We start from the raw sequence: 17140 nt of genomic DNA on the forward strand, positions 1-17140 counted from the left end.
AGGAATGGAAAACACCATCCTAGTGAATCTAAACCACTATGCAAATAGATACTGCTTCTTTAAAATACTCTTACATCATTTTCCTGAGACATATTGAGTCGTGTGAAATTGACGTTTTGCGGCTAGTCGTAGATTTGTAAATGCTCAGCAACACGTTCAACATGCGCTTGAGTCCATCCACATGAGCTGAAGAGCCGCTCCGTAGACCGCATCTACACGTACATGCGGCGGTTTATCAAGCAAACTAGCCGGGCACACGTGCTGAACTGTTTTCTGCTTCTTCCTAAATATAAAACTACAGCTTTGCTGAAGGAGCGGTGAGTTTCTGAGTCTTTCTTTATGTTAAACGTATCTTTATGTCGAGCGATTTACGTTCAAACATGTGACGCGTTTCCATTTCAGCATCGCAAGTGTAGTGTTTACTCACTGAAAATAAATAATTTTGCTCGCGATGTAATGAATGGCACTTTTAAAGGTGTTATTTCATATTCAGTGTAGTCCTCCTGTTTGTAAAAGATTTATATCCGTAAATAATCGAGCATACGAGCATGTCTATGCTCTCAAAATCGCAATAAGCCATTCACTTTCACCTGTTCGACTCGTCATTAAGCACAGTGACCTTGCTGAGTCTTACACACAAAATAATAGAAATGTTCACAAAGATGAGTACATGAATAATTAGCAGGTTAACTTACATCTGACCCATTTGTTTTGCTGTTATGAACCGTCTCAGGATTGCAGGTACACACACACGGGTGCTGGTAATGTTGAGTCTGACAGGCTGCTATTAACGGACACTCTAACGGTTTACAAACATTTAAATCAAAATACACACTGACTGGATTTTGAGTAGTTGACGTATAACATGGTTATTTTTGTTTATGTATTTATTTATTTATTTATTTGTTTGTTTGTCAATATGTAGGTATGTATACCTGTTAACCTATATATACAATGTTCATATTGTACGTCAATAAAAAAAATTATGACAATGTTATACGTCAACTATGTCATTATTTTTTATTGTGTACGTGTCTGTATAAATCAACGCATTGGAAAAATATTAAACTTAATTTTTAAAATGATTAGTTTTATAGTATCCATCTAACACAATATATTTTTTTAAAGAGTAATGTTAAACTTTTTATGTCATTCCACTGGTTTAAGCGTTTTTTTTTTTAATCTTATAAAAAGGGAAATATTTCAATGTGTCTTTATATCATTTTTACCTTTGTGTAATAAAAAAAAAAAAAAAAACAGCTTTCTTGATAATATTGTTTTGATAATCCACCTCGAAGTATTTATTGGTTTGTCTCACTCTAAAATTACAGAAATTGTGACATTATCAGGATTTAAAAAGACGACAGCTTTAATTTGATCTTCTAAATCTAAATGTGCCTCAGCTTTAGCTTTTAATTGGCTTACTTCTTGACATCCTGCTGTTGTGTTGACAATCAACTTAGTATTAATAAACTATCTGAGTTTGACCAGAGAGAACATTTCTAAAAGTCTAAGTTTTATAGAAACACAACAATATTTATTTTTGAAAATTCAATTAGGACTGCCCTTATTTTTCCTGTAAGAGCAGGTGCGGCCATTTGTAAATTTAATGTGTCTGGTTTCCTGTCTCATCCACGTCCAACTATTTTTAGCTGTACAAAACAGCTCGTTTTGCTGCTTGATATTGTGAACTGGTGTGTCTTACCATATTATTTTAATGTATTATCTTAATTATGTAAACAATGGTTTGTAGTGCAAACAGTTTTACTGTTTGCACTTTGTTATTCCACTAGTTATTTCCCTAGTGACCAGAGCTCTCACACATTAACAACACAGCTTACCTCCTCTCTGAAAAAATAAGGTGGATAAAGTAATACGAGTAAATGTAAATATATATGTGTATTATATATATAGAATATAGTGTTCATGTGTTTTCATTTATGGCAGGTCAGTGTTGAATCATCCAAGGCCGCACTCTTTGTTGAAGCCGAACCCCATACCTCATGAGTTTTGTGGAATACTCCGAGTTCATCCAGGAAGGGGATGTTGTCATTATCTTCCTGGGTCATGAGTCCATGATGCCTATCAAAGTTCAGTCGGGAGCTCAGACGCAGACCCGCTATGGGGTCATCCGACACTCCAGCGACCTGATTGGACAGCGGTTTGGTTCCAAAGTGACCTGCAGTAAGGGTGGCTGGGTTTACGTGTTGCACCCCACACCAGAGCTGTGGACCGTTAACCTTCCCCACCGAACACAGATCCTCTACACCACAGACATCGCCAACATCACACTGATGCTGGAGCTCAAACCAGGCTCTGTCGTCTGCGAGTCAGGTAAGAATGAGTCTTTCTTCAGCTATAAACCATCAAAAGGTTTTAATTAGTTTTTTTTAGATATCTTTATTACTCAGGGTTACAGTTTTGAGTTGACAAAACCAAACCAATCCACTCAGTCACACGGTCAACTCAGGGTTTAAAGGGATCATGACATAGGAAACCAAATTTCCCTTGATCTTTTGACATAGAAGAGGTCTTTGTAGGCTTAATACATCCTGCAAGTTTCTTAACTTAAAATGTCCTCGTCATAAATAAAAAGCATTTATGTAATAACTGGTGTAAGGTGATGTCACCTGGGCGCAGTCGTTTGCATAAACACTGCCTCCAGAGCAAGACATCGACAAATAGTCGTCTTCTCACCATAGGCCCCGCTCACTGCCGTTCAGTTGCTTAACGGCTGACACGTTTATGCTTGAATGCGAGTGTTGCGTCGCGTCAAAGGCAAATAGAAACTATAATCACTACTGCTGAATCACTGCAATGAAGTGAAAAACAGCTAATTCGCATCTTTGTACAGATATCAGAAGGATCCCAGTGTAAGGAACAAGGGGATAGTTTATTTTTAATGGTATACCGGATTGTGTCATTTTTTGGGAGTGTTATTTTTTGTAAACGAGGCGCAGTGTCATGGAGTTCACAAAGAAACATTTGTTGAAAGATGCAGTGGTATTAGATCTGACTGCAGCTGCATCACAAACTGTAAGTAAATGATTTCATAATGCTTTGTCTGGAAATGACCGTTTTATTTTGATCATGTTGTCAAAACACTCAATGCAAGAGCGAGGGGGCATTGATACTGTTTCCTATGCAATGACCAAGCATAACAGTGGAGGATTACTGAGAAGCCTTAAATAACCCGCCCCTTAAAAACAGGTCATTTCAGAGAGAGGGGCAGAATGAGGGTTAAATGAATCATTTTTCCATTTTTTTTTTTTTTTTTTTTTGTGTGCAAAAAACTTTATTAAAGGAGAAGTCCGCTTCCAAAACAATGATTCACATATAATGTTACTCACCCCCTTGTCATCCAAGATGTTCATGTCTTTCTTTCTTCAGTCGTAAAGAAATTGTTTTTTGAGGAAAACATTTCTGCATTTTTCTCCATATAATGGACTTCTATGGTGCCTCGAGTTTGAACTTCCAAAATGCAGTTTAAATGCAGCTTCAGACGATCCCAAATGCGATTGTAAACGCAAGGGAGGAAGAAGAGTCTTATCTAGTGAAACGATTAGTTTATTTTCATAAAAAAAATAAAAACAATTTAAATGCTTTTTAATTTCAAACACTCGTCTTGTCTTTCTCTCCCTGAACTCTGTGTATTCTGGCTCAAGACAGTTAGGGTATGTCAAAAACTCCAATCGTATTTTCTCCCTCAACTTCAAAAATAATTTCAAAATCATCCTACATCGCTGCAGAAGTACCAACCCAGTCTATGCAAAGTGAACATGCAAAGAAGATCAAACACCCTTAACAAAAAAAAGTTAAACGGCGATATAGGATGATTTTGAAGTTGAGGGAGAACATGAGATGGGGGTTTTTCGACATACCCTAACTGTCATGAACTGAAACAAAAAAAAAAAAGACAAGACGAGCGTTTGACATTAAAAAGTATATAAATTGTATTATTTTTTATGAAAATAACCAATTGTTATGCTAGATAAGACCCTTCTTTCTTGGCTGGGATCATTTACAACCGTGTTTGGGATCGTTTGAAGCCGCATTTAAACTGGATTTTGGAAGTTCAAAATTGGGGCACCATATCAGTCCATTATATGGAGAAAAATGCAGAAATTTCTTTACGACTGAAGAAAGAAAGACATGAACATCTTGGATGACAAGGGGGTGAGTACATTATATGTGAATCTTTGTTTTGGAAGTGGACTTTAACATTACAAGATTAACATTTACTCCTTTAACATTACAGTAAACCATATTAAAATCATTAAAAAAAATCTGTCATGACCCCTTTAAACATGAGGGCACATTTACACAACAACGACTGTACTAAAAACAATGTTTTTGCATACAGATGAAAATGCAATTGAAAGCAATTCCTGTTTGTACAGATCCAAAAAAACAACTAAAAATGGTGTATTATGCATGCCAGGCCAGTACTTGGCGATGCCACTTTGTAAAGAAACACTTTGCACCTGTGCATGTACACATTTCTACCAACTAAACACATAATACATATGCGTAAGACATCACTGTTTTCACAAATTTACAGTTTCATAGTTTACACAGAGACATTAACGGTATTGTTTTAAAAACTTGCACTTTAAAACCCTTTTTTAATGCATTTTTGGGTTTCCAAATCACTGTTGTCGTTCATGGAGCACATACACATGAATGTATGTCATCAGTAGCAAACAGCAACATGCCTCAACATGTAAATGTGTGCTATTTTCAGTTTTACTTTAAAATCAGTTTAGCTTACTTGTCAAGAAAAAAATCTGAAATTGTGTCGTCATCAATTGAAACCCAAACATTCCATCAAATTATATCTTGTAAAACACTTCTACCATTTACCCTTGTTTTACCCTGTAGTCTATTTCTGTGTGTTTTGGCAAGTTTTTTTTTTTTTTTTTTTTTTTTAAATTTTAGGCACTTATATAACAGATAATTATTTAACAACACGTATGCATGTACTTATCTGAACAATGCCTGCTATATGGTATTATGAGCACTTATAAGTCGTTTTGCCTCTTTAGGACAAATCGCTTGATGTATTCCCCACTTGTAAGTCGCTTTGGATAAAAGCGTCTGCTAAATGCATAAATGTAAATGTAATGTAAATGCATGTTCATGATTCTCTGATGTTAATAATTGGTCACATAGCATGCAAGTAAGCAGAGAAAAATGAATCTTGTCTATTTAGTTTCATCTGCTTTCAAGTAGTTTAATCTGCTACTCCTCTACTGCTAATTGAAATAGTTACTTTCAAGCATGGTCCAGACTTCACACTTTACAAGATGCGTATGCTGTAAACAACTGGCTACAAAAATGTTGACAATTATGTGAATGTGAATATAAATAAATTGAACCTAGGACACATTGCATTCCCAAAATTCACATTAAATTTTCAGAGCTTGCAGCACCTCCTTGTTTGTTTTAATGTGACATTTGATATAAATAATTATTGCCTTTTCATTATATAATGAAACCCCTGTTTGGGGAAACAGATAGGCAGATAAATCTTGATGGAGATGAGACTCTTTGGTTCTCTGGCCCATTTAGTAAGTGTTGGGCCTCTTGTATTCTGAATGAATCAATTAAACTGCTGTTGAGCAAAGACACACACACTCTGCTCTGTCCTCGGTGACCTTCAAACTTATTGAGCTGGATGTGCATTTAACATGTTGATATCCGAGCAGTGTTCAGGTGAGGGTGACTATGCCACAGATTTAGCACGTGTACAATACTGATGTTTGTCTATCATCATTCAAGATACTATTGGACGTTTCTTTTGAAACTTTGATCATTTCTGTGTGCTCTTTCTCCCCTAGTGAACCTCTTGTTCTTACGTCAGTCATTCTGTTCTATCTGAATGCAACGCTGTAGACCGAACATTGACCCTATTGTTGCTATGAGAACAAAAGGCATGCTAATGGGTTCTTGAAGAGGAAGATGGGCCATTAACACCAGAACATGTTCAAATGCACGTGCATCACAATGTACATGCACACATGATTGCTGTGTTTAACTTTAAATGACCACTTCTGTATGCATGGGTTTTTCTGATTAAGGTCGATATTCCACTTAATAAGAGGTTTTCTAGTATTGGAATATTCATGGTAGTGGACTGAATATTAAACGTGTTATTTTGCACAGCAACTTAATCAGCTCATTAATTCTCATTCATCTCATTGACAAAAACACACAACAGTGCAATGAACTGTAAAATGTAGATCATGAGACTGTATGCAAGACAAGTGTTGTCAGGCCCTCTGTAAATGACTTTTCCATAATATTGGCAGAATTACTTTGATTTTTAATGTGAAAATGCTCATTTTGATACTGAACTTTTAATATCAATCTTAAACTCAGATCTCTTATTCCCAGGGCTTGTCATAACAGTAGATTTTGTGTCTGTCTTCTAGGTACAGGCAGTGGCTCTCTGTCTCATGCTATTCTGCGGACCATTGCTCCCACCGGCCACCTGCACACGGTAGAGTTCCACGCTCAGCGAGCCGAGAAAGCCATTGAGGAGTTCAAGGAGCACAAGGTGTCTCACTTGGTGACTGTTAGAAACCAGGATGTGTGTAAGGATGGCTTTGGCATCACAGGAGTAGCTGATGCGGTGTTTTTAGACATCCCCTCTCCTTGGGAGGCAATCACACATGCCAAGAGCGCCATGAAACGCAAAGGTGAGAGCACATAACTGAAATAACTAAAGCGACATTACCATATTAATGCTAAACATCATGTGCTATTCTGTTGCCATGACATATTTTTCACAGATGAAGCCTCTGAAATGCATCTTCAAGTAACTAGATATAAATAATACTAAATACCACAGTGACATTTATGAGTGCACAACTCCACATACATAAAAGCTACAGGCACAAAAATATACAGTTTGCACATACTTACTAAAAATACTGTTGAAGTGTGGTACTTTTATGCAGAGCATACTGTGGTATTTTTGTGGAGCTCCAAGGTACTTCAGAGAATAACATATTGAAACGAGACATTTATAAAAGAAAAAAGCATGATGATCCTATGTTTAAAGTTTCAGTATGTGGTATTTTCCTTAAAGGAGACCTATTATTCCCCTTTTTGCAACATGTAATATAAGTCTCAGGTGTTCTCAGAATGTGTCTGTGCAGTTTCAGCTCAAAATACCACACAGGTCATTTATTATATCGCTCAAAAATGTCTATTTCGAGTGGAAGAAGAAACATTGTGTTTTGTACATGTGTCTGTAAATGCAAATGAGCTGCTGCTCCCCGCCTTCTTTTCCAAAACAGGGCTGTGCCTTTACAGCTCATACCTTAGATACTCTGCCAAAAAACATCTGTTTGGTTTAGATTATGTCTATTGTTCTGAAATCGTGTGTTTTAAAGCCATATCAGTTAAAACTTCTGATACGGTTTTCTGAGCGCACACATCTGAAGCACACAAACAGAAAGTGGCTGTCACATGACGTGAGTACTTAAGTTCTCTTTCATGTCTTATTGCACTTAAATTGTCAAATACACACAAGTTTATATTAGATCTGTGTGGCAGCAGCGTAATAGACAGTAAATAAATCAATAAATCCACTGCTCTCTTGTCTCCTCTGAGGCTGGGACTCGAAATATTGTTCTGTGCTTGTCTGTGCAGCTAAGAACAAAACAGCTAGCATGCTTTGCTTCAACTTTCGACATGGCGCTCGAGCTGGTACGTCAGTGTCCCTTGCCTAAACACAGTGGTGCCTCCATGGATCGAAACATGCAGATTAAGGGTGGTAATAATAAAATAAGATCCCCTTTCAAAATCATGGGGGGAAGCAATATCTGAGCAGCTCAGTTTTTCACAAGCTTGCAGAGAAAGGCTTACCAAAAAAAATTATTGAGTTGTTCTTTTTCACGTTTTCTGGGTTGGTAGACACACAGAGGACCCGATTATAGTGCGTAAACAGATTTAATGGTGAAATATCATGAAAATCTGACTTTTTCTATGTTCTGTGTAGGTTTTCATCTCATTTATGGATGCAACTTCTGTGAAACATTGACAGAGGCCCATTATTCTCCATAATTACATCTTGGTTTTGTGCCAAAATTATGTCACACAAGTAACTTTAATTACTAATGAAGACTTTGCCCAGTTTGAACAGCATTCATAGCTTATGTATGTGCATTGATTTTGTCTGTGCTCTCTCTGATCAGTCTCTTGGAACAACTGTTTGGTTTCATTGAGTGGCCTTGTCAGAACTGGTCTCTTCAGAAGTGACCCGACCACTTGGCAGGAGGCTGTTTCCATGGGAACTGCAACCCACTTTGCCCTACTGGGCAGGCCCAGACTAGTCAGTGTCTCAGTAAGGGGTCAGCAATCTTTACATGATTTATTCCCCTGCGTCAGTAGAATATTGAGGAATGTTCATAAAATGCACAGCCCTTGGCTTTTAACCTCTCACTTTTCTGTCTTGGTAAAGGTTGAAGCTGAGATGTAGTTAAATGATTGGTATACTGGCAACGGGTACTGTGATTTAAAGGAGTAGCTCACCTCCAGAGCAAAAATTTCCTAATAATTTACTCACCCCCATGTCATCCTAGATGTTCATGTCTTTTTTTCTTTAGTCGAAATGAAATTAAGGTTTCTGACCAAAACATTCCAGGGGCCAATTGCACCAGCTGGACGTACACTCGGTTGTAAGACTAGGCTGGACGGAAAATGCGCTATAAGTTGTGCGTAGAATTTATACCCGTTGCACCATCTGCATAGTGCTACGTCTGAGACTACATTTTACGCCTAGTCAAAGGTAGGTGTAAAATGAAAAGTCATGATTTGCTCGAACATGATTCTTTTTTAAAATTAATTATTGCAGACGCCCACTGCAACGTTTATGGTCTTTTCAGGCAGGATAATATGACCTATAAACAACTGATGTGTGGGAGGGGTCAAGCAACGCAAGCAAGCAACGTGCAAACTTTGCGCAAGAGTTATGAAAGTGAAAGTAAAAAAAGACGATAGCTGAAGCTGCAATAATGGCGCATATTATCTCAGAGACAATGAGAGACTGATGTACTTTACCATATCCTGATTACAGTATATAACTCTCTTAAATTTTTCCCTTAATATTTCTATTCGACATCTTGCTTGTACAGTATAAATACTTGGAAATACTTAACGTTTTTTTAATTCCACTCATCATTTGCAGTGTAACTGCCATCCTGTAATCACAGTTTTAAAAGTAAGTTTTGTGCTTACTTTTAATCAGAAATAAAGTATCAGATTTAAAATTCTGTCAATTCTATCACAAAATACAAATTATAAATGTGTTTTTTCAGCCACAGAAAGATGGCAGTAGGCTAAAATGCACAATTGTCACACAAAGTCACATTTATAGTTCTATATTAGTAGTTGTAGCCATTGCAGTGAGGATGTCGTCTCAGCTGTCACTGCGGGAGAATGTGTCAGCGTGGACGTGTCAGCGTCGTCTATGCCGAGCGTAGTTGCGCCTGATTGTAGTTTTAGCTGTTGCAACAGGTGTAAGTAGTTATCGTAAAGTTGGACGTTGCGAAGCCCAGTGTAGGGCTTAGACCCAGCTTTTTTACATCTAGCTGGTGCAACCGGCCCCAGGATTATTCTCCATATAGTGGACTTCAGTTGGAATCAACGGGTTAAAGGTCCAAATTGCAGTTTTAATGCAGCTTCAAAGGGCTCTACACAATTCCAGCCAAAGAGTAAGGGTCTTATCTGGTGAAACAATCGGTCATTTTCTAAAAAAAAAAAAAAAAAAATTAAGTTTATATACTTACGCTCGTCTTGCACTAGCTCGACTTCAAACATTACGTAGTCACGTTGGAAAGGTCACGCATGACGTAGGCACAAGTTACCACCCCAGTGTTTACACAGCGAATGTGAAAATGAGATGGAGTTTTTCGCCCTACCCTACCTTTTTGAACTGAAGCACACAGCCGACAAACTAACCACGCATGATCTTTCCAATGTGAATACGTAATGCGTTTTTTTTTTTTTTTTTAGAAAATGACTGGTTGTTTCGCTAGTTAAAGGGGTCCTCGGATGCAAACTTCACTTTTACGTGTTATTTGAACATTAATGTGTGTTGGCAGTGTATGTACAAATCCACCCTATAATGATAAAAATCCATGCAGTGGTTTTTAATTTGTACAAATAATATCCTTTTTCAAATCGAGCCATTCTCAGATGCCTGTCGTTGTGGCGTCACACCCACAGAAGCCGCTCCCACAATAGTTGATTGACATGAGCGTCTTACCTCAGATCAGCTGTAACAGTCCAACCTCTTTGTTTCAATGCCGGAGCAGGGATGTAAGTTAGACAAGAATATCTCCAATTGAGGTGTTGTGTTGCTGGATGTAATGAACAGAGTGATCATCATTTACTCCCGACATCTGAGCCGCTGTGGATTACGTTTGTTTGTGAGGGGAATTCACCTCCTGATCTACATAAATGCGTCTGTGTTCGCGCAAATCATTCGTGATCCAGCTTCACTTACAGCAGAAGTGAGTATTAAGGTTTTTTTTTTTTTTTTTTTAATGAACCTCTGCAATCACCTTTCCTAATAACGTGCTAGTTAGGAAGTTTAGTGGCTAAACGCGTTAAACGCGGCTAAAGTAAACAGGCTCATCACTCCACAGAGAGAAGAGAGGGGCGGAGCAAGCAGAGTTCATTTGCATTTAAAGGAACAATCCATCAGAATGGGATGATTTTTGCAGAGCTCATTTTGGCAAGGTAAAAAGGGGGGTGTTTTACACAAGCATTGAGAATTTTTAACCAAAGTATATTGGTTATAGACTTAAAAAAAATCCCAAAGACCCTAAAGAATCATATCAACTCGTGGAAAATGGGCATCTGATGACCCCTTTAAGACTGTAATTTCTCGGGTGGGACTGTGCAGAGCCCTTTGAAGCTGCATTGAAACTGCAGTTTGGACCTTCCAAATCTCCTCAATCCTGGAATGTTTTCCTCAAAAACCTTAATTTCTTTTCAACTGAAGAAAGACATGAACATTTTGGATGACATGGGTGGTGAGTAAATTATCAGGAAATTAATGGTACATGCAATTGTTTTATGTGTGCATGCTTGTGAAGATTATAGGACTATAAGATGAGCGAGGATCTCCTGGCTATGTTTTCCTGAGTCTCTCTTTCTCATGCAAGTGGAATTTCTGCCTCACTCTATGTTACACCCCCTCTTGGAGACTCGCAGTCTATCTGATTTGTAATATACACACATGCTGGATGTTTTTGCTGGCAGGGTAATGACCATAAAGGGGTAGGCAGTGAGACTTAAGTGAGCACGGGCAGTGCTCTGTAAAAGTCAAGAGTTCTGCTGTTCCCTTTCTGTGTCTGTTGACAAATTGACTTTAATGTGCACCACCTATCAAGGAGTTTTCAGTTCAGAAAACTTAACACAGCTCTGGCTGTGAAAGATTTGGTTAAGTACAAGCCAGTTGTCCTTGACTGCTAACATCCTTCTCATAACATGTCTTATAACCTTGATGCAACAATCAGAGTTTGTAGCACCTGAACTGATTCTTCATCCTATCTTTATTTCTTCTAATTTTTGGCCTGATATTCGGACTTGTTCTCTGGTTTAAGCACTCGGAGAATCCCAGCTGTTAGTATGACTCTTTTCTTTCCCAGGCCCCTGTTGCCAGGAGACCTGTTGAGCCTGGTTGCCAGGAGACCTGATGTCTCTGTTTATGACTGCGTTTTCATGGAAAGGCCTTATTTGTCAATGGAATGACACGATAAACTTCTCTCTCTCACTCTCTCTCTTGAAATATACTTCTCTTACATAGGCAGGGTTTCAAGGCATCATCAGTGCACTCCAGGCACAAAAACTGTACAAAAAGAATCTAAGATCCCCTTTCTGCCAAATTATACGGCCAAGTTTAAAACACTACGCAGATTTCAAAACACTAGGCATCATACTCTTGACAACTTAAGGAAAAGCTGGGAATCACACACACAAGTCTTTCAGAACACAACACACACACAGATATGTGCCTCATTGCTAGGAGATGTGACAAATAAACATGTTGCATATAATAACATTGGTTCAAAATATTAAACAATGTTTGCTGTCCTCCAATCAATACAATCCCATAATGCATTCCAGTTCAATTACATAAAAAAGGCCATCTTGAGCCTGGAATATTATACACAAGTTTTACAAAGATTTATGCCCAGTTTGTCTGGAAGAGTCAATACTAGTTGCCGGAAGTCAAATGCAGTCTGCAGATTTTGGGCTGTTGGAGTTGACAGAATTCAATAAAAATTGCACAGTTTATGATAGGCACAGACTTCCATTTAATTCATACAAAAAGCTCTGCGTAGTCTGGGGTTGTCTGTTCCTCAGTTATTTAGTGCATGATGCATAGTTTGTTTTCCTCTGTAACCATTTACAAAGTCCTCAGGTGTATGATACCTAGTGTTTTGGTCAGATTTTTAAAATTCATGTAGTGTATTTCAGCCTTAAAGAGATTGTTCACCCAAAAATATGAAAATATGAAAATTTATAATGGCAGTGAATGCAGTTTAAAAGTTTCCTTTTATGACCTTTTTTACAAGATGTAAACTAAGTCCCAGGAGCGTGTATGTGAATATTTAGCTCATAATACCTCACTGGGGGGGTGAATTCACATTCACAAGAGAGTGGTGCTCCAGTGGATGACGTAGGTAAGTGGTGGTGAGAGTTTGCTAGTCTCGTGAGAACCAAGTTTTGTTTACAGCAAAGGAAAACCAGTCTCCTCTTAGCTTATATCAAAATCCTCAGACATTTCTTTACAAATCCATGTTTTGTACTTCTAATACATGTTTTGCTCTCTCAACTGCACTTCTGCTTTTGTGGAGATGACTGTGTCATCTGCTGGAACGCCAATCTCATGTGAATGTGCGTACAACAGGTAACGGAAGCTAGAGATCAGCTAGAGACTTCAGAATCTTAAAACTCATTCACTGCCATTATAAAGACTGAAAGAACCAGGACAATTTTTTTTAAATAACTCCGATTGTATTCGTCTGAAAGAAGAAAAAGTCATATACACCTAGGATGGCCTGAGGGTGAATAAATCATGGGGTAATTTCCATTTTGGATGAACTATCCCTTTAAGTGGATCCCTGATTCATCTCCTCTAAGAATTGTTAGGATCAAGAGAGACTTGGCACTTTCAAGGCAAACTGAGCCAGTGTTGGATTGCTTTTCTACAGTTGTTCCCATTCATTATACTTCTATAGTGAATGTTGAAAGTGAGGGATGGGGTCATGCTGGATTAAATGAATGTGTTGGATTAAATCTAAAAAAAGATCCAAAGAGTAAACTATACCTATTGAGGTGCCTTCCTCTATATACGTTTCTCCTCATAGCACCCTGTCTATCTTCTTACTCTGCAGTGGCTATTCTTGTGCATGTTAGTAATACCACCTTTAGTCCAAATTCCCTCCATTCGTGTTAGTGGAGAAAGATGGCAAAGGAGTGGAAGAATCGCCGTCTCAAACACTTAACCACACGTCCTCCATTTATCTAGTTATTATGAGACTGTTTAACAGTAAGGCAATAATATGCAAACATGAGCATGTAAACTGCACTCTGACCCTTTACAGCCTTGTGAGCTAATGCATATTTCCAGTAATACAGAACCAATATTATGTACAACATCACTTCCTGACTATTCTCAGCAGGCCTGCATGCAATCTGTGGAAATTACAGAAGTTGCTGAAAGCTCTGCAGATTACGGTTTTCACTGTTTTTGTACTTTGAGCAGCCTGACAGACTTTAACATAATTATTGGCTCAACCAATGGTGTGGTTTTAGGGGTGGGGCTTCTTAAAGTGGCATTTAGGGGGTGTGTTTAAGACTTGTTTGAATGCAGTCATCTGTTTTGCAGTTGCTTTTGATGCTCCTAATGACTTGAGAAACAAGGTTATGGTTACATGGTCATTTCCTTAAAAATCACTGAATAAAAAAGTTTTTGTTCCGGGTTGCCTGTTTCAAGTTTCAGGTTTGATTTGACATCAGAAACAATAGTGAACTTCCCTTTTGGGTGTTTGACAAGGTTTTACAAATAGTAACGCTGGTTGCTGTTCAACAGGGAGATGCGTTTATCTACTAATAAACAGATATTCGTGTTTGCACAGAATGTAACACAGGTGATAGAGATTTGTGTATTCATTCAGTGGTTTGATAAAGAACAGATGCAAACTAGAGGCTAAAGTTAGACATGGTCAGAAAGAGATCCAAACATCATTTGTAAAAAAGAGCAGTTTCTGGAAATTTTCTAAACAACAGTTTTACTCTGCTGAGTACGTGAAACTATATGCTGATGTGTAATACTCTTAAGTATTTACTCAAGGTAAGTATGAACTTAAATATCAAAGTATACCTTGGTGTTGTACTCAGCCAAACACACAGCCTTTCAAAATATACTATATAATGTGTGCAGACACAGACGCTCAACATGTGCATTATAGGGATTGATTTTCTCTAAAAACGTTTGCAATATTTTCTAATTGTCAATTAAAAAACTGTTATAACCAATGTTATGCTACCGAAACGTAATTGTTTTTTATTGTGATAATTCATGGATGGTGGTAGGTTAATGTATGTCGCAGCCACTGCACTAGCTATTAATTTTAATCGTAGCAGACATAGGCATCCGTCTTCACAGAAGCAGCGATGACAGCTGCTTCTGGGACGCCTCTGAAACTAAAACAAGCCATGGCACGCCTGGTATAAACATGCATATAAACAAGCAAAAACCACCTCACGCAAGCGCAAATTAGGCGTATTTTCAATTCGCAATTTCATTTCACGCAATTTGAAGGGTAATGAAAACGCAGCTTCTGAAGCAATGGCCCAGGTCAGTCTTGCCACCTTGTGGACAAACGAAATGGTTTTTTACGAGGTGGCAAATTAGTAGGAATTCATACGAATGACCACCCCTAAACCTAACTCTCACAGATATCGTACAAAATTGTACGAGTGAGGTTGTACAAAATGTATACGAATTAGCCACTTTGTAAAATATGTACAAACTGCTCCCTACTATATGCAAATGGTGCGTAAAACATTGTTCTTTTGTTAAACTGATTACACTGAATTTTGATGCACTGAAATTTTTTTTTTCAAGTTTAATTGAGAAGGGGTGCGATGAATGCTACACAGACTAACCATCCTACTTGTGCAACAACCGAACAACAAAGTTAATATTACTGGTTACTGCATTTTTATATTCAGTAATATGCTTCAAAATGAGATACTAGTAATATGTTACTGGCATCGGTTTTCCAAATCATAGAAACAAAAGCCTCTCAGCTAGAAAACATGGGAATTATGCTCATTGTAAATGAGCGTGTACACGCGTCCTACTCGCCAATGATTGGAATACATATCAAACGTAATGTTTACGAACAGTTTGTGAATCCCGAGGAGAGTTTTCAAAAAGGTCTGTTTTATGCACAAATTACTCTGAATTCACGCAAGTTTAATGAATGAGTTCCACTGTGCACATACAGTGCATGTGAAGTAAATATTCATTTTGTACTCCATTTTTCTAACCGCGCATATAGACAGACAGAACAACAAATTGCTATAGATGTAACAACAGGAGATACAGGAGACTTCCTGGAAAAATGGGGCTTTTGACAGGCATGTACTTGCTTGTCTTACTTTTGAACTTTGGATTTTGAGAGTTTGGTTTTGTTTCCAAAGCGCCGACACAGAATGTTTCACATGTATATTTCTTATGAATGTAATGCATAGATTCAGAAGAATGTGGGAGTCACTTTCTGCCGAGGGCAAGAGGAAATGAGATATAAATGCTCTCTGCTTGCAGCGCATCAGTCATGCTTGTCAGGAAAGTGAATGAGAAAACACAAATGCAGTTGTGATTAGGTACAACTGGGTTCACATCCGAAACGAACTGTACTGGAGTTTGCATTAATCATACCCAAGATCTCTCGAGTACAACTTGTGGTTGCCCGTCTGAGTTCACATTATCCAGATGAACCAAACTGTGATGTCTAATGTGAAAGCTCTGAATGAAAGCTGACTACTTCTCTTATTTTCTTGGTTTTGTCTTCAGGAGGTCGTCTCTGTTCCTTCTCGCCATGTATAGAGCAGGTCCAGAGGACTTGTGAGGCATTATTGGACCATGGCTTTGAGGAGATCTGCACGCTAGAGGTTCTGCTCCGGGTGCATGATGTTCGTACTGTCACTCTGCCCTTACCGGACTTCGGACCAGAGGAGGGCTCTGCAGACAGCACCCAGATGGCTTCAGATCTCAGTCAAGAAGAAATCCCAAACACAGGGAACACCTCTGTGATCTGCAAGACTGCCACACCTCCCAGAGAAATGGCAGGACACACAGGATACCTCACTTTTGCTACCAAACCACGTGACTAGAAGCATAACTAAAGCTGATGGAGACTGTTTTAGAGTTGTGTGATGCAGACTCATTAAATGTCTTGAATGCAAGAACGTCACCCCTTTTTTTTCCTTTTTCTTTTTTTAGCTTTATTTAGGTATAAAAGATTGGTAAACAGTTGGATAGGCTTCTACATCTGTGTAACAGTTCATGCCATTTAAAAACTCTAGTTTAATACAGGTTGATGCTACTTTTTATTTGTTTATTTGTTTTTTTTAAAAATGAATGTTTTACTACAATAAATTCTATTGCTATGCAACAAAAACATATTCATAGTTTCTTTCACTTTTGCTATTGAGGTCATGGCAAGTTTGTATGACTGACAGCTGCTAAATGCAACTATTGCACAGACATTTGATCTCTCCGGGAACACAGTTACTTGGAAATGTATGCTCTTCATGACGTGTCTGTCATGATAAAACTTTGTTGACATTATGTAAAGGTTTGTTCATGAGGTTTTCATTTATGTGATAACAGCAGTTTCTCACCACTGGTGCTCTCAATTCAAGGCTGTTACGGCCTGTTCTGTATCTGTTGCGTATGTTACTTTCTTGCATGTGGAATGAAAGATACTGAAGAGCTAGATGTGCCAACATCTGGTAAATGTCATATCTGAAACTATCTGCTGAGAGCTCTTCTATTCATGTGTCCATAAAAGGCCTTCCTTCTGCAATCTGATTCCTTCACGGA

At 38.2% G+C, this 17140-nt stretch overlaps 1 protein-coding gene across 1 annotated transcript; it reads left to right on the forward strand.

The window, feature by feature from the left end:
- The first annotated feature begins 158 nt into the window (after nt 1-158).
- Nucleotides 159-17140, forward strand: trmt61a (tRNA methyltransferase 61A). The gene is made up of 4 exons (XM_051126309.1): nt 159-317; nt 1948-2334; nt 6435-6701; nt 16109-17140. Exons 2-4 carry the CDS (start codon nt 2004-2006, stop codon nt 16426-16428), a joined length of 918 nt encoding a protein of 305 aa, XP_050982266.1. The 5' UTR covers nt 159-317; nt 1948-2003; the 3' UTR covers nt 16429-17140.

The sequence above is a fragment of the Labeo rohita genome, chromosome 13 (genome assembly GCF_022985175.1).
Source record: "Labeo rohita strain BAU-BD-2019 chromosome 13, IGBB_LRoh.1.0, whole genome shotgun sequence".
In the NCBI taxonomy this organism is placed as follows: Eukaryota; Metazoa; Chordata; class Actinopteri; order Cypriniformes; family Cyprinidae; genus Labeo; species Labeo rohita.